Genomic DNA, 23,951 nt, shown 5'->3' with positions numbered 1-23,951 from the left:
CTTACACCCTCTGGGTCCCCCACTACCATCCATGGGCCCGCTTACACCCTCTGGGTCCCCCACTACCATCCATGGGCCCCCCTACACCCTCTGGGTCCCCACTACCATCTAAGGGCCCCCTTACACCCTCTGGGTCCCCCACTACCATCCAAGGGCCCCCTTACACCCTCTGGGTCCCCCACTACCATCCATGGGCCCCCCCTACACCCTCTGGGTCCCCCATCCAAGCTCCACTTTCTGCCTCCACTTAGTAGACACACCTGCCAGCAGTACCTGAGCTAGGTGGATCTCCATCCTTCCAGAAGATTCCCGAGGATCACAGAACGGATCTGGATTCAAACTGATGACAAAATGTATCTGGGACTTCACTGAGGACATTTTACCTTCCTGTGAGTTGTCACCTGGAGAGAGGTAAAAAGTTCCAACCCATTGCTAGGGGGGGAGGGTACAAGGGTTCCACACCCCACCCACTCCGGTCAGGTAAGGTGCCGGGTAATAGGTGGAAGTGACAACGTGCAACTAGAACAAACCCCAAAACCAAACATTCCCCCCTCCAGGGACAACTTCAGACACTGAGGATTGGGGGAGCAGAGCACTGACTGCAAAGGGGTCACCATGGCACCCGATATCCCACAATGCACCGCTCATCACCCACTGGGTGTCATGGCACCCGATATCCCACAATGCAAGCACCCCTCGGGCCCACCCCGCTAAGCACCCCTCGGGCCCACCCCGCTAAGCACCGCTCGGGCCCACCCCGCTAAGCACCCCGCGGGCCCACCCTGCTCAGCACCCCGCGGGCCCACCCAGCCCAGCACCCTTCCTGTATGAACAATCACATAACTGCCACTCTGCAGCAGCCAGCTAATAAGCCTTCCATCACCGCCCATCACGCTGCATTATATAATGAGAGATGGTTGGATGGCTGGAGGGGACACGGCATGGAATTCCCACATATGTGACCTGATTTGCTCCATGGGCCTCCTCCGCCCTCCCATTACCGTGCCCGGCCCGCACACAACTAGAATACCAATACAGACTCCACCACCGTGCCACTCATACCCACTGCAGGTCAGGAGGTGCCAACACCGGGACATCCGGCAACTGAAACTACACCGACCCCAAATCTGAGAACCAACTGGAAGTAACCAGATCATCAACAGCCAATGAGCAATGAGAGATTGTTCTACTCCCCCATCCAATGGGGGGGGGTTAATCTACTGCCCCGTCCAAAGAAAAAGAGTGGGATCCTACTGCCCTGTCCAGTAGAGGAGATGGGGGGGGGGATAATATTGCCCTGTCCAATGGAGGGGGGTGAGATCTACTACCCCATACAATTCTGAAAACTAATGCCCCATCCACTGACCAATAAGATGATCCCACCATCCCCCAGGAATGCACAGACTCTTGTAATGCCCTAACAGATTGGGGCAAAATGTCAGTGGTGAGAGGAGATGGGAAGTATTGGGGTATTAGAGGACAGACAAGGGGGTTATGAGATAGAAGGGGAGGGGTAAACTGGCTATGGGGGGCACCGGGCCATGGAGGTCACCTGGCTATGGGGGGTATCTGGCTATGGGGGGCACCTTGGGGCAGTCAGTCTCACCTTGAGCTCGAGGCGGGGCGCACACGGCGATGATGACGGCGATGAAATGTCGCACATAACGGATCATAGTAGATCGTACGATGGTCGCTCTGGAGCCTCATCCTCCCCGCCGTGTCATCCCCCTCCGATCTCCATCTCCTCTCTGCCCGCACCGGACACCGACTATAGCGGCCGCTCCCGCCCCCTCACCGCGCCCATTGGACGGCCCTGCTTTAGGGGAGGCGATGATTGGTTCGGGGAGGCGTCGCTCACAGATTAGGAGGAGGGGCCAGGCCACAGGACAGCCGCAGTGTCATGCGCAGTGCCCGGGTCTAAACCAACATCAGGGGCCCCTAGACACCGAACCCCGGAACACCGACAGCCTGACACCGTGCTGCGGGATACCGACACCCCCCGAATATACTGCTTCTCAATAGGTCACTGTACACAGGACATCCATAGAGCCCAATTCAGCACCACCGACCGCGGACAGCACCGATCCCGCCATATACAGCTACACGGTATACTGCACCCCGATATGTACTGCACCCCTGTATATACTGCACCCCTATATGTACTGCACCTCTCTATATACTGCACCCCGATATGTACTGCACCCCTGTATATACTGCACCCCTATATGTACTGCACCCCTCTATATACTGCACCCCTATATGTACTGCACCCCGATATGTACTGCACCCCTCTATATATACTGCACCTCTCTATATACTGGCACCCCTATATGTACTGCACCCCTGTATATACTGCACCCCTATATGTACCGCACCCCTCTATATACTGCACCCCTATATGTACTGCACCCCTCTATATATATACTGCACCCCTGTATATACTGCACCCCTCTATATACTGCACCTCTATATGTACTGCACCCCTATATATACTGCACCCCTATATGTACTGCACCCCCTATGTATACCGCACCCCTATAAATACTGTACCCCTATATGTACTGCACCTCTATATATACTGCACCCCTATATATACTGCACCCCCTATATATACTGCACCCCTATATGTACTGCACCCCCTATATATACTGCACCCCTATATGTACTGCACCTCTCTATATACTGCACCCCTGTATATACTGCACCCCTCTATATACTGCACCCCTATATATACTGCACCCCCTATATATACTGCACCCCTATATGTACTGCACCTCTCTATATACTGCACCCCGATATGTACTGCACCCCTGTATATACTGCACCCCTATATGTACTGCACCTCTCTATATACTGCACCCCGATATGTACTGCACCCCTATATATACTGCACCCCTCTATATACTGCACCCCTCTATATACTGCACCCCGATATGTACTGCACCCCGATATGTACTGCACCCCTATATGTACTGCACCCCTCTATATATATACTGCACCCCTGTATATACTGCACCCCTATATGTACTCCACCCCTCTATATACTGCACCCCTCTATATACTGCACCCCTATATGTACTGCACCTCTCTATATACTGCACCCCCTATATATACCACACCCCTATAAATACCGTACCCCTATATGTACTGCACCTCTATATTTACTGCACCCCTCTATATACTGCACCCCTATATGTACTGCACCCCTCTATATACTGCACCCCTATATGTACTGCACCCATATATGTACTGCACCCCTATATATATATATATACTGCACCCCTCTATATACTGCATCCTCTATATATACTGCACCCCTCTATATACTGCACCCCCCTTATGTACTGCTCCCCTGTATATACTGCACCCTCTTTATATACTGCACCCCTCTATATACTGCACCCCCTTATGTACTGCTCCCCTGTATATACTGCACCTCTGTATATACTGCACCCCCTTTATATATTGCACCCCCTTTATTTACTGCACCCCTTATATATACTGCACCCCAAATATACTGCATCAACCCATATATACTGCACCTCCTGTACACTACCCCCCCAATATACTGCATCTCTCCTTATATGCTGCACCCCCCTATATATACTTCACTTTCCCTATATATTGCACCCACAAATATACTGCACCCCCAATACTCCATCCCCACAGATTTACTGCACCTCCTCTATATACTGTACCCCCAATGTATACTGCAATGTACCCCCATGTACCCCCCCAATGTACATACTGCACCTCCCTTAAACACTAAATCCCCTAATATATTCTGCACCCCCTTCTATATTGCACCCCTATACTGCACCCTCTTCTATAATGCACCCCCCATACTGCACCCCCTTCTATATTGCACCCCCCATACTGCACCCCCTTCTATATTGCACCCCCCATACTGCACCCCCTTCTATATTGCACCCCCCATACTGCACCCCCTTCTAAATTTCCCCCCTCTATACTGCAATTGCACCCCCCACACTGGACCCCCTTCTATATTGCACCCCCCACACTGGACCCTATTTCCTGTACTCTTTCAAGGTTTTACATATTAAGACATAAAATGTTTTTTACCAATATGGAGACTCCATGAGGAACAGACTACGTACACCCCGTGATTGGATTGTAGAAGCCCCTTTAGTAGCGGCCATTGTTTTCTGGGTGATTTTATCTCTCACATCCATGACCCGCTGATGGCTTCAACCCAGATATGGGGGCGTTGCCGATATGCCTTGTCCCACCAGATGTGGCGCTGTGCGCTATGGCCAAATATCTCCACTGTGGTCTCCTCTGTCCAGAACCATGAACTATAACACGCTAACGGAAGAGTCTGACATGTTTCCCCCCAATTTCTCTGAGCATTGCCCGGTCTGACTTTAGGGTGAATTTGCTGGGACGTTTACTCCTGGGAAGATTGACAACTGTGGTGAATGTTTCCCACTGGTGAATAATTTTTCTCTCTGTAGAATGATGGACTTCAGATTGTTTGGCCTTCTAACCCTTCCCAGATTGATGAGCAGCCACAATTCCTTCTCTGAGGTCATTGCCGATGTCTTTCCTCTTTGGCATTGTGGTAACACACACCTGAATGCTGCAACCTGCCAATAGAGGGCGCCACACTGACCAATAATCAATGCATCTGATGAGCAGCACCTGGCTGATACCTACCCCCTTCATTCATAGGGGGCAATTTATTTTTCAACCACTTGTAATCATCTGGGATTAAAGGTGAGGAATGCAGCAAAGCTTGAACAGGTGCAGGGGCGATCTAGGAACGCACAGGAGCTTTGCTGTCAGTGTTACCTGCATAGTATGGACGCTTGTCAATAAAGTGATGATGAGTCCACTGCAGGTCGGTGAATGTATCCACAACCCCACAGGTTGGTGACACATACGTGTCTGTGATGTAAGGAGTTCTGGGCTGGTCCTAGTTTAGGACAGATTTGTTTCTGGCAGTTGTGGTGCCGTCTGCACGGAGTTCCTCTTTAGTGGAGAGGTAAGACAATGGATCCATCATCATCCTTGTACCTGATTGGCTGTGCCCAGGACCAGAATCCTTCTCCTCATCCATCTGTAGAAACACCGACACAAATGCAGAAATAGCTGTGTGATTCATTTGTCCCTAGAATAGCAGAGCTGTGTAAATAAAGTTATTATTACTACAAATCCCCCCCCCCCCCCCCCCCCCCCCCCAAGCATACAACAACATGGCTGACACTCTAATGTCCCCCCCCCCCCCCCCCCCCCCCCCCACCCGCCTGCCATGACACCAAATGCCAGGAGTTAGGAGGGGATTATATTATTGGGAGCTGTGGCTGGGGGGTCCCCATGGCTGAGATAATAGCCAATGGGTTGAGGGAGAACCATGAAGCCGTTTCCTTTCTGTATATCAATGGAGACATCCAATGGGCATGTTCCCATCCTAGATACCCCCGATGTGCTTCTTACCCCATCCACCCCCACACACCGCATCCCCGGCACATCCACCCCAAGCACCCCAAAACTGAGACTTACCGGGACTCTAACAGTAAAGCTTTACCATGTTATAGAGCAATGGTCGCCAACCTTTTCAGTCCCGCAAAGCACTAAAATTACCGGCCCCTGACCGCGCACACGCAGGAGCCGGGTGTCTCCTAAAGGGGGAGAATAGTGACATCATGATGACATAACCCCCCCACTCCCCTATCTGAGCCTAGGATCTGTACGGTGCACATGGTCCGCGGCTCTGGCCCCGCCACTGGGGTCCTTCTCCTGACCCTGCTCGGGGGTGCACATGGTCCGCGGATTACCGCTTGGCAACCGCTGTTATAGAAAACATCTGGAAATGTTAACTATGTCTAAGCCATGTCCTAAAGTACAGCTGTTCTCTTACTGTGCCTAGGCACTCCTGTACCCTCATACCTATATATCATGTGACTTCCTGTGCCTAGTGTGACGGAGTGTCACTAAGTGTGGCAGGAAAGTGTATTAAAGGCTCCAGGGAAATGAAAGTGAGGAAGTTTGGATAGGTTTTTTAGAAAGAAACCTGGTTCTTTAGGGCCCTGGAGCCGGCCAAGGGAGTGAAAAGGTGGGTTACCTGACCACTCCGGTGCAAGGGAGAGATGTGATCAGTCAGAGGGTGAGAAGGCAGCCAGAGGGTTCCAGGGCGAGAAGGCAGCCAGAATCTGTTCCAGGCAGGAGGAGGGAGCCAGAGGGTTCCGGGCTGAGAAGGCAGGGCAGCCAGAGGGTTCCGGGCCAAGAAGGCAGCCAGAGGGTTCCGGGCCAAGAAGGCAGCCAGAGGGTTCCGGGCCAAGAAGGCAGCCAGAGGGTCCTGGGCCGAGAAAGCAGCCAGAGGGTTCCGGGCTGGGAAGCAACCTGGGGGTTCCAGGCTGTGAAGGGAGCCAGAATCTGTTCCAGGCTGCATGAGAAGGAACAGAGCTCCAGGTAGGTCATTGTGTCAGTGTTGATATTGAGTGTTAGAGAGGCGGGCACCCAGTCAGGTAGCTAGATGCCCAGCCCGGCCACTGTTGTTTATTGTTTTTACATTAAAGTGCTGCAGAGTGAGCTGTAACACCGGGATAAAGAAATACACCTGTTGTTATTTTGGACATTTGGTGTCTGCTGCCCGTTATCTGCCCCTTACCATGAGTTGCCCCCGGTGATATACCACACTCCATGTGCTCCATGCTGGGGAGGAAGCTGGGATCTCTGCACAGCTCAGCTGGTAATTTTGGTGATAATATTCTGAGTGGCCCTATGAGGGGTTAAAGGAGTACTCCGTGCATCAATGAGCTGGCTGTAAAGCGGATGAGGAGTGCAGAAAGTTTCCGAGATTCGGAGTCATTGCAGAATCCTGACATAAGTCGGTGTAGCTGTAGGAGTCGGATCAGTCAGCTCTGTGATACGTATGCTGAGGAGCCGCTTGCTGCACCCCCTCACATTCTGTGCACACCGTGTAGGTGGTGTCTGAGCAAGGTCTGACAAATGCAGGTGAATCAGACTTCTGCAGAACAGCAGCATCTGTGTAATCAGAGGTCTCCCGGATCTGCTGATTGTCGCTGTGCAGAATAACGAGTACAGAGATCTGTATTTCAGGCGGCTCCCCCCACCAACCCATCTGTGCCAGGTAACCATTGCCCACAGCTGTACCCAAGGATCAGGGTGACATGGATTCTCTATTTCCATTTGTTTGACTTTTATGGACCTCTCCTCCATTATTATTCCTGCTGACAACTGGCGTAATATTCCAAGGCAGCATGTTCCCAGCCGTGGCCTTTTCACAAGCATTCATACGATTGGACCAGGTGCTGGGCACTGTGCTGGCACTGCTGTACCTATAATGACCCAATATAGACCCAGAGGTATAAAACTCCGCTGCAACAGTTACCAGAACATAAAAGTCGGGGGTCTCGGGGTATTGCTGGGATTTGTAGTCCCTTCTCATCGCAGTGCTGGGAGTTTGCTGATTGTTTTCTGGATTGCTTGTTGGGTGGCGTTATGTTCTGGAAATGTCACAATGCTTTCTATAAAGCTGCTCAAATCCCTAAAAAAGAGAAAAGCTCTCCAAAACAATCAGCGAGATCAGCGTGAGGATGACAATGGGGTCATCTTCATGTGCAATCCTCCGACCCATCTCTCACACTCTGATGGACATAATAACAGAAACCCGTCCTCTGGATGATATCATTGTCTAAAATCAGGGCCAATGGCAGCTGAAATAAATTATTATAAGTAACATGCTCACTGTGTCTTAGTAAATGAAATGAGAATATCCGAAGCTAAATGATATTTCTGCTTGATATCTGACCCCAAGCAGCACCACATCACACCATACAATGCTGTTACTGTAAAGAATCCTAACATATCAACACAACACCAAGTGATATGACGACAACAGATCACAATGACATCACCCAGGCAGGGCTACCAAATGTTATCACTTCAGAATATCGGGAGCTGTACAGGGATCCGTTTTCTGGGTTACATTGTACCAATTGCTGCTTATCCCAGGTCTGATGGGGATCCAGGACCGGCATTCAGTGCTAGAAACACGGACCTCACACACCATTCTATCAGATACAAGTTAGGATTTAGGTATTGGTAAGTGGAATCAGCACTGAAAATAAGGGGAAGCAATGGGGAGCTGAGCAGCAGAGATGGGATGGGGAGCTGAGCAGCAGAGATGGAATGGGGAGCTGAGCAGCAGAGGGGCGTCTGAGGGTTTCAGGTGAGTTGGACCTCAAAGCTGAAGGGGGGTTCAGGCCCAGAAGAGGGCAAAGACTAAAGGAATACAGGTGGCACTGAGTGCATTGTTGTGGAAGTTATTTGCCTGAATAAAGTAAAATTTCCTGGATTTAACCATAAAAAGCTGCCAAAGTTTTGTAACTTTTCAATGCAAAATACAAATGTATAAATCTGTAAAAGAAGGGATTTTCTGATCACTTTATACACCAGCTATTTGTTTCCGAGCTGCTCTGTCCGGAGATTCCTCACATCCAAGGCACTTCCAGGAATGTTGGATCCTTTTCCCATTGTAGGTTGTATCGCTTATAACATCCCCGCACATGGAAGAAACATCCGGACTGAACCAGCAATGCTAGAACAATGGCTGCTTCAAGGAATCCGGTTCTAGCTGTGGCACTGCCATGGCAGGCTCAGGGTGGAGATATCAGCTCTGAAATCAAGAAGATCCCTATAATGAGATCACATTGTGTGGACATTCCGCTTTGGTCCCTTATTGGCAGAATAGGCTCAGCAGTCGATCGCCTTTCCTTCCATAGCTTTTCCTTCTTAAAGGGGATCCCTGGAATAATATCCATAAATTACATGAGATTATAAAGGAATGTGTGGATGGAGGGCAAAACATCTGCCCCCCTCTGGTTGGGGGTTTTCTCATGCTGCTCCTAATACCCCACCCTATATTTTCCTCATTTTGCCCCCAGGTCACCATCTATACTCAGTATATGTCTTACATGAATGGTTTGTTGCAGCAGATATCTCTGTCCATAATGGCATCCGGCAAGATGGAAGAAACATTTCAAATGAAAGTCTGCTATGGAAGCCGGGTGAACTTCTTCCCCAATGTCCTCTGTCAGGGCCGGCTGGGTGTTATACCGTTTACATGGAAGGATTGGGATGGGGGGTCTGCATTGTATGGGTCACCTGTAGGGTCATCCAACAAATCTCCATTCATGGTGCAGACATATCTATATCTTCCTATATCTTCCTATATCTATATCTTCTTATATCTATATCTTCCTATATCTATATCTTATATCTATATCTTATATCTATATCTTCCTATATCTTCCTATATCTATATCTTATATCTATATCTTCCTATATCTTCCTATATCTATATCTTCTTATATCTTCCTATATCTATATCTTCTTATATCTATATCTTCCCTATATCTTCCTATATCTATATCTTCTTATATCTTCCTATATCTATATCTTCTTATATCTATATCTTCCTATATCTTCCTATATCTATATCTTCCTATATCTATATCTTATATCTATATCTTATATCTATATCTTCCTATATCTATATCTTCTTATATCTATATCTTCTTATATCTATATCTTCTTATATCTATATCTTCTTATATCTTCTTATATCTATATCTTCTTATATCTTCTTATATCTTCTTATATCTATATCTATATCTTCCTATATCTATATCTTCTTATATCTATATCTTCCTATATGTATATCTTATATCTATATCTTCTTATATCTATATCTTATATCTATATCTCATCCTGTAGTGCTATGGCACAGTTGGCATTCCGCCATGCTGAGGGTATTTAAATGGCATTTTGGGTGCCGAGTTGGCGAAGGTTTCGGAGCAGCAATACTGAAGGAACCCAATAATGGAGATACCCGGCTATACCGATTGGTGTTTTTGGTACGGTTGGTGTATAGTGGACGGGTGATGACCTGAGGTCTAACGAGGCCTCCATTACAGTTATAGAAGGTGTTCTTTAAAGGGGCCAAATCTGGTGATCTGTGGAACCCATTTAGTCTCATTAGGGTCTTTGTTGTCTAATTACCCCCAAACATAATATTTATGCCCAGAAGGACATTCTGACTACACCAGGGAGAATTTAAATCTGTATTGTAGAGCAGTGTGCTGGCATTGTGTCAGTATGGCAGTATAGCGGTAGATGTGTGGGCCCTTGTATATGGGCCCTTGTATATTGATAAAAGAGGACCTGTCTGGGAAAAAAGGACTAACATGGTCCAATACCAAAGTTTTATCTAGCTGGTGGCAGCACTTTTTAATGTGGAGGAATCTGCTGACTGGAAGGAGAGAATTAGATTTGGACACGTGAGTTGGGGATTCAGGGCGTGAATTACGTCAATGCTTGGGTCTCTTTGGCTGCGTGAATAATTTGTGTGAAAATCATTTTAACTCTCCAAGTGCCGAACCGTGCCTGAAATCCCAATAGATTCTGCTCTGAGACTCATTCTTCATTGTTGTCACAGGAAATACCGCCAGAGAGAGTTAGGTGTGATAATCAGACGCTTCCTCATATTCCTGATATCCAGGACGGCCTACCCAGAATCCTTTGTGTCAGGAGACGGCTCCCAGCAGGCGTCCTCCCCATATGTGAATGAATAGAAAGCAGTTACCTCCCCTCCTCCTCCTTCATGGCAATCTGTAAAATAACCCAACCAGCCTGGAGAGGCATGCTGCGCTCTGCATATGTTAGCGACATTCTCTGTCAGGCCTGAACCATTTAGCATGGCCGTCATTGGCTGAGCTCAGCAATATAACAGAAATGATTGGCCTGGCTCAATATTCACTCAAACTTACCGGGCCTAAATCCCCATGTAAGGACTGCCAACAGTCACTGGGCCCCAATGTGGAATTCAGAATGTGGGACTGTCATCAGTATACAGTATATTAGGACTCTCTCTAGGACCACAATTTGGCGGTGTTTTTGTTTTTCATTTAACATTTCACTAAATCTTAATTTACCTTTTTTGTGTTTTAGTTTCTTAGGGGGGAATTGTGTCATAAGAGAGCAGCCATTCTCCAAATCCATCCAGCAGCGTCTTCTGACAAGCACTGCTACCCCATGGCCGGTCCACAGAGACTTCCTTCCTTTAGCTGCATCTTCTGTAAAATCCTCAGAGACATGGAGAGAATACATAAAGGGTTGTAGAGAATTTGTTATGGGGCCACAGGACGTCCTTGGTCCTCCACTCAGCATGCCCTCACCAGCCGCAGCTCTCCCTAAATACCCCGCAGGCCCAGCGTCCTATCGCCACATCTGGTCAGGTTTCATCTTGTGGTATCAGCCCCTTCTATTACTTTATGGCCTTTACTGCACTCCAACCCCTTCCCTCCACCTAATGTGTCTGCCATCACAGTGTGGGCAGATGGGTAGCCATGGGCAGTGCCAGTAGGCATGGAATATTGGGTGGATTATTGGGCAATGTGGATTATTCTCCCGGCAGCTGGGAAGGATGCTGCTAGGAGACGCTGCTGGATTGGTGGTATTGGCTCGTCTTATAGTGAAGTGTAGAAATCTCCATTCCTTTTCCTTCCTTGGCCTCCAATAAAGCCCCAGAGTAAAAGTAACATCCCAGGCAAATATTAATATTATTATCTTGTAATGACAATAACAGGACTAAAAAAAAAGGAAAATTCATCCCTTGCCTGGTATGAGGTCTTCCATGGGGTCCGTTATCGAGGAGAGATAGCACCAACACAAACTGCCTGCCAACCTTCCGATCTACAACCTGGCCGGGGCTGTCATCAATCAGCTGAATTATTACCCAGGGGGCTGGGGTATCAGATCATTGGGACTCATTCATGTCATTCAGAAGGAAACCAAAATGGTGAGCAGTGACAAGGCAGAGATTAGCAATACAAATCTTCCCGTATTCTATCTGGAGGAAACACTACACAGCCTGGGCCCGGAGTGCATGGCAGTAATAGCGGGCCTGGATGGGTATTTGCCTTTTGCCCCATCCTTGTAAGGGGGTGATAGCTGTAGGCAAATGGGTAATACAAGGAGGAGAGTTTGGGTGCCGAGGATTAGAAGCAAACTAAGTCAGTGCCAAATGATGTTTCTCCCATTCCATACCCTGCGAATTGTATGTAGGTGGGGTGAGATTTTTGTCTAAAGCACCCCCGAGGGCAGAACATGTACTGCTCGGGTTGGGTCATCAATGTATGGCAGCCTTTGAGTTAGTTTTCCTGATTCAAAGAGAAAATGGCCAATCTATTGACAAGAAAATGCTGCTGGCCCGGTTCTAGGCACTGCGTGAAGCTGATGATTGCTGACTAGATGGGGCCCTTTGTTTCTATGCCTGGATTTCAGCTGTCACGTTTCCACAGTCGGCTAAATAGAGAATACTGCTTTGCATCCCAAACGTTTGTAACCTATTGTGGTGCCGTGGCATGTAGCAGGAATGGTGAGGCTTCCTGGTGCTACCACTAGAGGGCCCCCTAAGAGTTAAATACAAAAGTCTGGAATAGTGAATGAATAGCGTACATTCATCATTGTAGAGTCTGTCACTTGTTCAGGGGGGGGACCTCATAAGAAGAAAGTTATGGCTGTTATTCCCAGCGGCTGGTAATATACAAAGTATAACAGATATATGAGTTAGCAATGATATAAATTAGTGATAATCTGACTCGTATGATCTGTGTGGACCATTGTATGCATCCAATAAAGATAAGTACTAACATTTAGAGAAGCAGCGGAGTGGTTTGGTTATTCTTTAACCCTTCCTGACACTTGTAGTCCAACAAACACTTTCAACTTTTTACATGACACTGAAAAGAAATTGTGATTCCTATAGAGGAGAGCACAGTGGGGTGCTGCTCACCCGCCTCCCCCCATAGAACAGAATAGCAATATTTACACAGAACAGTCATATCCAGCAACAAATATTCTGAGCTCTATGAAGGTTTTGCTCAGCCAGATATACACACTGTCCAGCCGCTGAACAATATTTGTGGCTATTGTATCTCAGATTGTTATTGCCTCGTTCTTTCTATTTGCTATCCTTGTGCTGGCCAGAGATGTCTGCTCTAATTATTATGGGAATATTCGGGGATCGGGAATGAGGGGTTGTGGCATGAAGGTTGTTCTTCCCTCATGATATTGGATCACAATGTATTGTGCTAAAGAAGCTCACAAACTATTAAACGGTTTGACCGTTCTGTACCATGCCGAGGGCTTCAGATTCATTCTTGTCATTAATGTTCCGCCCAGCGTTCCTCTTTATATGGTTTGCCCATTAGTTATGACCTCTGTAGGCTCATGGTTTAAGTTTTCGGTGACCCCCCCTCCCCCCTGCCCAGAACCCTCAATGGCGTATTGTTTCATGTTTTGTGTATTTGTATGGAAGAATTTATGAACAGATGATAATTTAAAAGGTGTTTTATATTTCACATCAGTGGTAATGATAAAATGGGATGAGGAGGTGCAGAATATTCTAATATTACCCCCGGGAGGGGTCACGGTGCTATGGAGAAGCCTTGGTGGGAAATGCTTATAGAGAATCTCATGAATGGCTGAGGAGTTCCATTCAGATTCATGGCCTGCGGAGTGCCCAGTCATTGCGGAATTCTCTGCCAGGGGAAAGTTTGCCCATCCATGCCCATCGTCTTCTAACTCTGCCCGCATATAAGGAGGACACATGGACAACGGGTATGGCAGGTTGGTTTGGTACCTATCACACAGGTAAGTGACCCAGCTCAGTGGAGAAAGGTTCTGATCCGACCCACGCAGGGACTGGAGACCGATGGTCCAATCTGTGTTTATCTTACAGAACATCCTGAACAGTCCCAGCTTAAAAAAAGATTCAAGTCCATTGGGGCCCATCCGCTGTACAACCTGGGGGCCTTTATTGTCCAATCAGAGGTCACAATTTACCGATGGTCCAGAAAGATCCGTGTAATATATTCATGTTCCTCCATGTCCAGCGATTGGTTGATATCAGTGGATTGTATTCTCTGTGAGATTTTATCTAAATACGACAACCAATGACCATAAAACCATCACGGATATACGTTCAGGTTTGTTCCCTTTCGGTTATTTTGGTGATGAATTGTGTTTAGAAATTTTCCCATTTCTCTATCTTCTGGGGAAATCACATTCATTAGATTGTGAAATCATCCAATCATGTTGCAGGATTCCATGTAAATAGTGCAGAGCGGGGCCCGACATACTTGGAGCTGAAAGCCTCTCATTATGTGATTGGATAATATCAGCCTGGGAGTCGTCATTGGCACTAATTATACACATGGCTCCCGCCTGGAGCACGGGGGATGGCGGGGGGGATTATCCAATATGGAGGGCCCCTCACTGGTACAACGCATGTCCTGCTTGTTGTAAATATAAATCTAAATGAACTTTGCCAAAACTTCTGTAATATTTATTCAGCCATTCCTCTGCTTTACACCTCATTATACGGGATGGTGACACTATTTTCAGAAATTGATCGGTGTCACCACCCCGCCTGGTGCTAGCTGATTGGAAAATGAAACCTTGAACCCTCGCCACCTACTGGCCATTACTAAACATTGCACTTCAGGTCTTCACTATGCACACCTGACCCTCATTAACCATCAATGAAGAGAATTTGGAATTTCCATGGCTGTGCCTTGGGATAACCTAGAAAAAACGTTTTGTTGCTGTTCCCTTATGATTCACATTAGATGGTGTCCGTAGCACCAGTTTACGTTTTATTACAATGAAACTCCAGAAATCGGATTCCAGAGAAGGGAAATGATTTGTCTTGTGTGGTTTCTCCATTTGGCCTTCGGTGAGGGTTGGCTCCATTCATTAATTGCCATGACATGTAATGGCAGCACCGGGGGCAAATGATGCTGATAGTGTCTCCTAACACAACGTTACATTCTGTGACTCCAGCTTGAGGTGTAAAATGCGTGAATAGTTAGGGTTTATACCTGAAAATTCGGCAGTGTGACCCCGGAGCGCGGTGATGATGAATTCAATTCCAATAGAAAGAGTTCAACTCACAACCTAAAAAATAGGTCAAATCACAAACACAAAAATATCATTTCCCGACATTCCTTCCATCATCATGCTACACGTACATACATGACACGCACACCTGTACTCCCGAGTCTGCTCACCTTCCTCGGTCTTTAGAAATGCAATGCACACATCTCCCATCCGCCTCCTCAAACATTTCATTTTCTAGTTCACAGCTCAGGAAACCTCTGTAACTGCAAACCTCTTATTATTGTAACATGCCATTCTCCATCATTGCGCTGCACACCTGGGAACGTACTGTCATATCAGTGTTATAAAGGTCATTTCATGACAAGATATGCTGTGTACAGGTGTATATGTATCTACAAGTGTGCGTATCTAAAGGTGTGTATGTACAGGTATGTATATATCCACAGGAGTGTATAAATCGACAGGTGTGTGTGTACCAGTATTTATATATCTACAGGTGTGTATGTACGGGTAATTATATATCTAAAGGTGTGTATGTACAGGTGTGTATAAATCGACAGGTGTATATGTACAGATGTGTATATAAGGGTATGTATATATCCACAGGTGTGTATGTACAGGTGTGTATAAATGGACAGGTGTGTATGTACAGGTAATTAAATATCTACAGGTGTGTATGAACGAGTAATTATATATCTACAGGTGTGAATGTACAGATGTGTGTATATAAGGGTATGCATATATCCACAGGTGTGTATGTACGGGTAATTATATATCCACAGGTGTGTATGTACAGATGTGTATATATCTACAGGTGTGAATGTACAGATGTGTATATATCTACAGGTGTGAATGTACAGATGTGTATATATCTACAGGTGTGTATGTACAAGTGTATATATAGGGGCATGTATAAATCTACAGGTGTGTATGTACGGTTAATTATATATCTACAGGTGTGAATGAACAGGTGTGTATATATACGCGTATGTATAAATCTACATGTGTGTATATACGGGTAATTATATATCCACAGGTGTGTATGTATTGTACATGACTGCAGGGATTGATCCAGGTAGGGGGATTTTCTCAGGATATAGAGCATGGACTCTTTAAAAACGGATGTGCACTGGAGAAAAGACTCCAGGACAGTGGAGGCAACTCTTTTAGGGTTGCTGTGTTTTAGCAAATTTCAGTGCCCTGGAATTGGAAGGAAGGTACTGGGTGGGCCTTCCCATTCCAGCCTGGGTACACCCCCAGGTTTTGCCACAGCAGACTGCACAGGTGTGCTATCAGAGAGGAGGAAGTGGAAGCTGCAGCAGGTAGGCAGCAAACAAGTATCTGTGGAATGTGTGCTCCTTATCAAGGAAAATCTGTTGTTATATCTGTGCTAATTTGAGTTAGGGACTCTGAGGACTCTGCACCCACCTGGTTCTACCTGATCCCACCTGGTTGTACCTGATCCCACCTGATCCTACCTGATCTCACCTGGTTCTACCTGATCCCACCTGGTTCTACCTGATCCCACCTGGTTCTACCTGATCACACCTGGTTCTACCTGATCCCACCTGGTTCTACCTGATCCCACTGCCTTTTTGTTTTGCTTTCATTTATGCTGAAGAAAGACATTTTGTTTTGGGAGCACAATAAAGGGGTTTATACGGACAACAAGCTTCTCTGTGTGCTTGCTGCAAGGGTTAATCCCCCTCCATATCACAGTATATATATTTGTGTGTCTAGTTTCTGCGTGTATACCGACTACCGGCAGTGCACCATCCAGAGAGGCTCGTAGCCGTAAGGTTTAGGCACAGGGCCACATGATGGAAGGGGGGGAGGCCTAGCCCAGGGGTGATATAGAGTAATAAATGTAGTAAGGCTAGAGGGCGCTGTGCCAGGGTGGAGCGTGGGGTAGGAGGGGATTAGGAATAGGACGAGTTATAAGGGGCAGGACGGAAGTAAGGGGGTCTCTTTTGGAAGAAAATGTTTCCCGCCCACCCCTTTTATAGTTATAATGATAATTTGAAAGTTTGGTTAATTTTAGCAGTTGGGGTCTTGGAAGGCAAGGATGCAGTGCATTGGTAAGGTGGTGGAATTTGGCAGGGGGGATCCTCTTTGGTGGGGTCCCCCTTTATGGTGAATAGATGATTATGGCTCCTGAGGCAATGCTGGGCGGCTAGGGGCCAAGGTGGAGATGTTGGAGGACTTAAAGTCCCATTGGGTGCGGATTTTGCCTTCTGAGACCTGCATGCTGGTTGTTTGGGTGTATAACCGGGAGTTTGATAAGGTTATGGATATTGTTGTTATGGTTAGGTTGGTTAAATAGGTTATATTCCATGTAATATGTTTGCGTTCTATAATCCTGGTTAAGTAATAATTATAATGGAGTGTTATGTTAATGTATGCTTGCATATCAAAAGTGTAAATGTATTTATTTATTATTGGATATTTGTTTGACTTGAATAGTTTATTTATTTATTGGTGTTTAAATAAACAGCTGCTTGCCAGCCAATTTAAATCCAAGATTGCGGGGGAGTGGTTGGTAAGCAGGTGGGGGGTCGGGGGGGGTGCGGTGGTGGTGAAGGATGGGCTGGAAGGTCGGAGCTACCCTGGTCATGCACTGTGAGATGCCCCTTTCAGTGTACTTTGTGTGTACCAGGTATGAGGCTCCACATTTGTATTCTGCACCCCGGGGGATAGGAACTCCCTCCAAATATATTAGTTTGAGGCCCCGTCCTCATCTCCCATCAATTAGTCCGTGTGCCAAGCGATGCCAGGCTGTCTCATAGAGTCGTGCTAGAAATGTCAGTGAATGTCTCCCCGCAACAGCTGTCTCTTCTCTTTCACTCGGTGTCTTTTTATTGTTGCCACCCAGTGCATTGAATCGTGCTGAATTCTGAGGCTCAGTGGGTGCCAGAACGCTGACTATTAGCACAAACTGTGCCCTAGGAGTGAATCATGGCCAGACTCTCCCCACATGGCACAGCCGGGAATTCAAGAAAAGAGGAATCCTGCCACCTCCCAGCCGGGTACATGAGAGGTCTGTGAACAATAACTACCAATCCGTATTCTGGGGCCCCAGTACCAAATATCTGTCAGCCTTCAGAATACATTGATCATCTATAAGAGTTCATTGGTAACAATCAATTCAGAACACTTTGTTGCTTGGCAGGTTTGTCTGACACTTTTTATGTCTGTAAATGCAGCTATTCGTTATACTGAGTAATGATGCGGCTGTAGCATTCCATACACGGACTTCAGAAGTATTGGGAGTCTTCATTATTTTCAGTTTTGTTACCGCACTCTGCCCGATCCCCCCCCCCCCCCCCCCACCCACCGCACTCCCCCTGCTCTCTTACCGCACTCTGCCCATTCCCTTGCTCACCCACCACACTCTGCCTGATCCCCCCGCTCACTTACCGCACTCTGCTCGATCTATCGCTCACCCAATGCCCTCTGCCCATTCCCTTGCTCACCCAATGCCCTCTGCCCGGTCCTGCTGCTCACGCAGCGCGCTCTGCCCGGTCCTGCTGCTCACGCAGCGCGCTCTGCCCGATCCCCCCCTTACCCACCTCCCTCTGCCCGTTCCCCTGCCCACCACACTCTGGCCGATCTCCCTGCCCACCTACCGCACTCTGCCCAAATCCCCACTCACCCACCGCACTTTGTCTAATCCCACCTACCATGCTTTGCCCAACCCCCATCCACCTACTACACTCTGCCCATTCCCCTGCTCACCTACAATGCTGTGCCCAGATTTCCCGCTAACCCACCGCGCTCTGCCTGATCCTCACCTGCCGGACCCCCCCGCTCACGTGCCGCACTCTGCACGATCCCTCTGGCCCACCTACTGCACTTTGCCTATTGCCTACCCACCTACCGCAATCTGCACGATCCCCCGTCAAGGACTCTCCCCCTCAAGCGGGGGGCTCACCTATTGCGCTCCGCCTGATCCTCATCTACCGCACTTTGCCTTGCCCAACTCCCATTCACCTACTGCTCTCTGCACCATCATTTTTCACTCTTCCTGTATGATGTCATAGCGGCAGTGCCGGCGGCGGAGGTGATGTCATAGCGGCAGTGCCGGCGGCGGAGGTGATGTCGTAGCGGCAGTGCCGGCGGCGGAGGTGATGTCTAGCGGCAGTGCCGGCGGCGGAGGTGATGTCGTAGCGGCAGTGCCGGCGGCGGAGGTGATGTCATAGCGGCAGTGCCGGCGGCGGAGGTGATGTCATAGCGGCAGTGCCGGCGGCGGAGGTGATGTCATAGTGGCAGTGCCTGCGGCACAACATTCTCAGTGTTTTGGGAGAGGGACCCTCGGCTGGATTGCGGGTCCTGGGTGCTTCTCATATAAAATTCAGATTCCTGGAGCAGGAAAGATTCTGAGAAGTTTCTAATAAAATTCTTCCCTCAGATCTGGACAGACTAATAATTTATTTTTATTATTAGAGGTGGAATCACCTTGATCAGTAATGAAGGATGGAGCATCATTGGTGGTAATTTGGGACACGCGTGTGAGCCTGACATCCATGACCAATTCTTCATACAATAGGTGAATGGCAGGCACACAGACACAGCTCGTTATCCAATTTTTCGTCATCTCGGAGGTGCCCACCATCACCCCCCCAAATGTTCTCTTCGCCCTTCAGCCCATCGTCCCTGAGCCCAGCAGATGATGTCAGTATGGGGGCAGCATGGAGATGGGAAGGTGGAGTAGATCCCCCCCTGCTGGTGGCACAGATGTACTGCAGGGTACCGGTCTTTCTCTTCTGATGACAGGTTTGAGCACATGCTGCATCCCCACGTATGTCGTATCCATAGCAACCTTATAGTGGTTGGGTCATCAGTCGGGAGTTCCACGTCCCCCACGTGAGTCATGTGCTCAGTGGATATCATCACGCAATCTATTAATGACTGACGTGTAGTTCTCACCCTGCTGGTAGGTGAATTGCATCTTCCTACACAAGCAGAATACAGAGGATGAGTCTCGGTGCTGACCGGCTTCTATAGCATGCAGCGCCCACATCGCCTGTGATTCAGAATCAAGTCATACAGACATTCGTCTGCCTCTGGTCACATAACACAATGCTGAAAACTTCTAATCATTCATCAGTCTGGGCCGCTCAGTATTTCCAGAATATAAACTCCGGATTCATTTCCCTGGATCCTCAGAAATATAAAACATAAATAAAATAATCCCTCCAGTTGTAAGAATTTATCAACCCCTTCTAGTGCAGCCCATATTCATTCTCTGGCCGTTTGGCCTTTTTCCATAAATCTCTCTACCGGCAAACTTTTCTATTGGGTGAATTGCCCATTGCTTCCCATCCATATTCCAGGCATTCCGGGCTCATCATGGGATAAATGGAGTCAGAGGAAGGGGCAGGAAAACATTTCATGTAGCAGGCAACACAAAGCCCCATACGCAGATGTTTTTATATAAATTCTTTAACAACAACAATCATCAATAAATAATTCCAAAGAGAGACCCAGACGTGAACGTGTCCTTTAAATGTCCTTAGCTTGGCCACAGATTCACCATAACACGTGGCACCCATATTTCTTATCCGCCATACTCCACTTCTGAAAACATTGGACAAAACTTGGCCATTTACCCACCAACAATATTATACATTTATAATCACGAAGACAAAGAATTCCAGGACAAGAATGTAATGTTGGTGTTGTCTATGTACCCCACACCCTAATGCCATGCAATGCCAATCCAATGACCAAACCAACAAAAAGTACGGATTGGCATCTTGGACTGAGAGCTTACTAATGGACAGACCTGGGTGGGGGATGGGGAATCCAGTTTGCAGATCTGAATACAAGGTCTTCCTAGGGTTGTCCCGATTGTATCAAGCTGGGGCCCCGTCCTTCCACATCTAATGTGGAATCACAGGTTCTTGCTGAATTCAGGTGTCTTTGGGGTGCATGTTTGTAACATTTAATAGTTAGGGAGTTATTAAAAGACAAATGTGCAGAAGGGTCGTCTGCCAGGTTGGCATTCATTTGGTCATTGTGTTGGTATTCAATTGTATTGGTAGATGTGTGTAGAATGTGTTTCTGGGATTCCCATAGGGTAAAAGATCAATCCGGGGTAGAACAATGGCAGGGAGTTATCAGTTTATCACCCTCATCTTTCTGTAAGAAATGGGGTCTGTTTCATAGTCTATAGATTGGCCTTCCATTTCCCTAAAGAAAGAGGAATGGAAATCTTCTCAGCACCTCCTTCCATGGACATAGGAGTCTAGGTGGGGGGTTTAAAGATAGAACTGGTCAAACTATGCCATGGGGATCAAAAATTCAAGATTGAGTGAATGTAATGAGTGAATTGGGGTATTTACCAATTATCTAAATCTTTAAAATGAAGACTTTGCATCGGTCAAAATAATAAATGTTCTGCCGGCCAATGGGAGGACACAATGTCTGTGCCAGTGGTCAGCTTGTATGTGAGAGTAGCACGGATCCCCATTTTAGCCAATGGAGTTATCTGCGGATCCATAAAGTGGTGATCAGGTCATTGGATGGATGAACATTACATGGACAGGATGGAGAATCTACATAATGAGTACTAGAGGAATGGATCGGACAATTAGACACCCGGGTGAGCGGGATATTTCTGGAGAGAGATGTTATTCCAGGTCCTCGGAATGTCTTCATAAACATGGGGGTGGTTTAGTCCAGTGGTCGCCCAATTACACCCCCAATACCGATTCTCATCCCATTGTTTTATTTGATTTATTTCTCAGATGCTCTTTGAGGTAAGAATCACCTTTTCATCTCATTTCCTGTTTGGTCTTAGAATGAAATAAATCCATAATGAGTGAGAAAAGCAAACTAATATTTTACATTTCTTTAGTAATACCAAAGATAAACGAATGATAATTATTATTATTATTATTATTAATAATAAACAGGATTTATATAGCGCCAACATATTATGCAGTGCTGTACATTAAATAGGGATTGCAAATGACAGACTAATACAGACAGTGACACAGGAGGAGAGGACCCTGCCCCGAAGAGCTTACAATCTAGTAGGATAGGAACAATAGTAATACTTCACCTAACCGTGAGCTGATCAATGAATCGGAGCCGCCACAGTCCTTGTCAGCACCATTAGGAAGATCATTATTATACAAATGGATTTGGTTTCGTCTGTTCTTGTCCCGGATTTGGGAATCTGGAGGTTGGTTGTTGCTGTTCTGTGATTGCAGAAATGAATTTTTATATATATAGAATTGTATGTATGTATGTGTGAATGTTTCACCATCACTCAAAAATGCATGGAGACATTTCAACCAAACTTGCTAGACATATGACTGAGACTCATGTGAATGCACCACTGACCTTTGTACAGCGCTATGGTATATGTCAGAGGTATGTATGTATTGCTTGTACTCTCTTACAAATGTCTGCCCTGTAATAATGAGTTCCAGAAAACGTAAGGAAATTGGCCGAGTGCAATCAAAGGCAAAATAAATAAAACCACACTATAGACAAGAAAATCATTATAGTTTTATTTGATTCCTTTTCCTGTATCATATAAGATTGCAATAAATAAATCCCCGGACAATGCCGGATTATTAGCTAGTTGTAAATAAAATGTGCAAAAAGTGTGATTTAATATGAAAAATCTTTGTTGGGGGGGGAAGGGGGGCCACGGTCCACAATGGGGGACAAAACCTGTAAACGAGATGATCAGATTGTTGGATCCTTGATAACGGTTATGTGAAAAGATATTCACGCTTGTTCATTTCTCTAATCTTTTCATTTTTTACTTTCCTAAATAAATCAACTTCTTTGTCTTCACTGCGAGCACAGGACGGTAAAGAGAAGAAGCGTGCATGGGGGGCTTGTAGGGGTTTGGGTAAATGAAAAATGTGACTAATAACGGAATACATGGGACACGGGCCATCCTTCTACCCACACAATTCTCTTTAAATATTATGTACAACCAAGAATCTAATAAGCAGGTTTAGTCTGCCTAAAAGAAGAACTTTCCACAACTTAGCGACTACTAAGACAACAAACACTTTACTCAAAAATATGTCATTAAAAAAATCATGAAGAGTGCAGAGGTCAGGGCAATATGTGACATACATCCCAATGTACAGAGTGCAGAGGTCAGGGCAATATGTGACATACAGCCCATTGTACAGAGTGCAGAGGTCGGGGCTACCTCACATACAGCCCATAGTTGGATAAATGTTTCACCTTATGTGTAGCCAAGCATTTAGGTTGGTTGGGTATAGTAATGTTATAGTGATGTCTTTAACAGCAAGCCCAGATCTTAAGCCCACACCAACACAGCTATCAGAACTCCTCAAGCGAGCGTGCATAAGCTTGCGCCGATATGCGACCTGAACGCTAGTACACTGCGTTTGCCAGCCGGATTCCTGCTTTGATAAATGAGCAATGGGGTGGAGAATACGCCAATGAAGGGGATTAAGTTTCAGCTGCGCTATTCAGGAGCTTCTGGTAAGCTCTGTCAATGGTGAGGTCAGAGCAATAATTAGCGCACAGCTGGCTGACTACCATTGCGCTTGCGCCAATTAAAGCACTGAGTTTACAGCTGCTCCATTTAGGAGGATCGGTCAATGCTGATGTATAGCAATTAGCGCACACCTGATCCCTGTTCTGTGTGCATCTACAGTCCATTACAGGTCACTTAGAATCTACTCCTTGATCTTTTTTTGGGTAAGTGCTAACCTTTTATATTACCTTACATTCACAAAATGGATCATTTAGACTTTTTTGCAGTTGTTGTTTTGATCCTTTTTAAGGGTTGCAAACTAATTTCTATCAAGCTGGATATTTATTAATTAGCACTTTAGAATATGTCATCACATTGGCACAAAGCATTTTGGATCTGTTTTACATTTCATTATAGTTTGCTTTCGATAAATCAAATATTTGAATCAAGGATTGTTGGCAAGGATGTAAGAATTCATGTATCAAGGAATATTTGCTTGTGTCATGTGTATGTCCAGAAACATTTT

At 46.5% G+C, this 23,951-nt stretch overlaps 1 protein-coding gene across 1 annotated transcript in view; it reads right to left on the bottom strand.

The window, feature by feature from the left end:
- Positions 1–1,746, bottom strand: part of IGSF9B (immunoglobulin superfamily member 9B) — a 32,665-nt gene extending 30,919 nt beyond the window's left edge. The window contains 1 exon segment of the mRNA XM_072425395.1: positions 1,607–1,746. Within this exon segment, the coding sequence (XP_072281496.1) occupies positions 1,607–1,673 (67 nt within the window). The 5' untranslated portion in view covers positions 1,674–1,746.
- Positions 1,747–23,951: the final 22,205 nt, after the last annotated feature.

Source organism: Pyxicephalus adspersus, chromosome 11 (assembly GCF_032062135.1).
Source record: "Pyxicephalus adspersus chromosome 11, UCB_Pads_2.0, whole genome shotgun sequence".
Lineage (NCBI taxonomy): Eukaryota > Metazoa > Chordata > Amphibia > Anura > Pyxicephalidae > Pyxicephalus > Pyxicephalus adspersus.
This window is presented reverse-complemented; position numbering and strand designations above follow the sequence as displayed.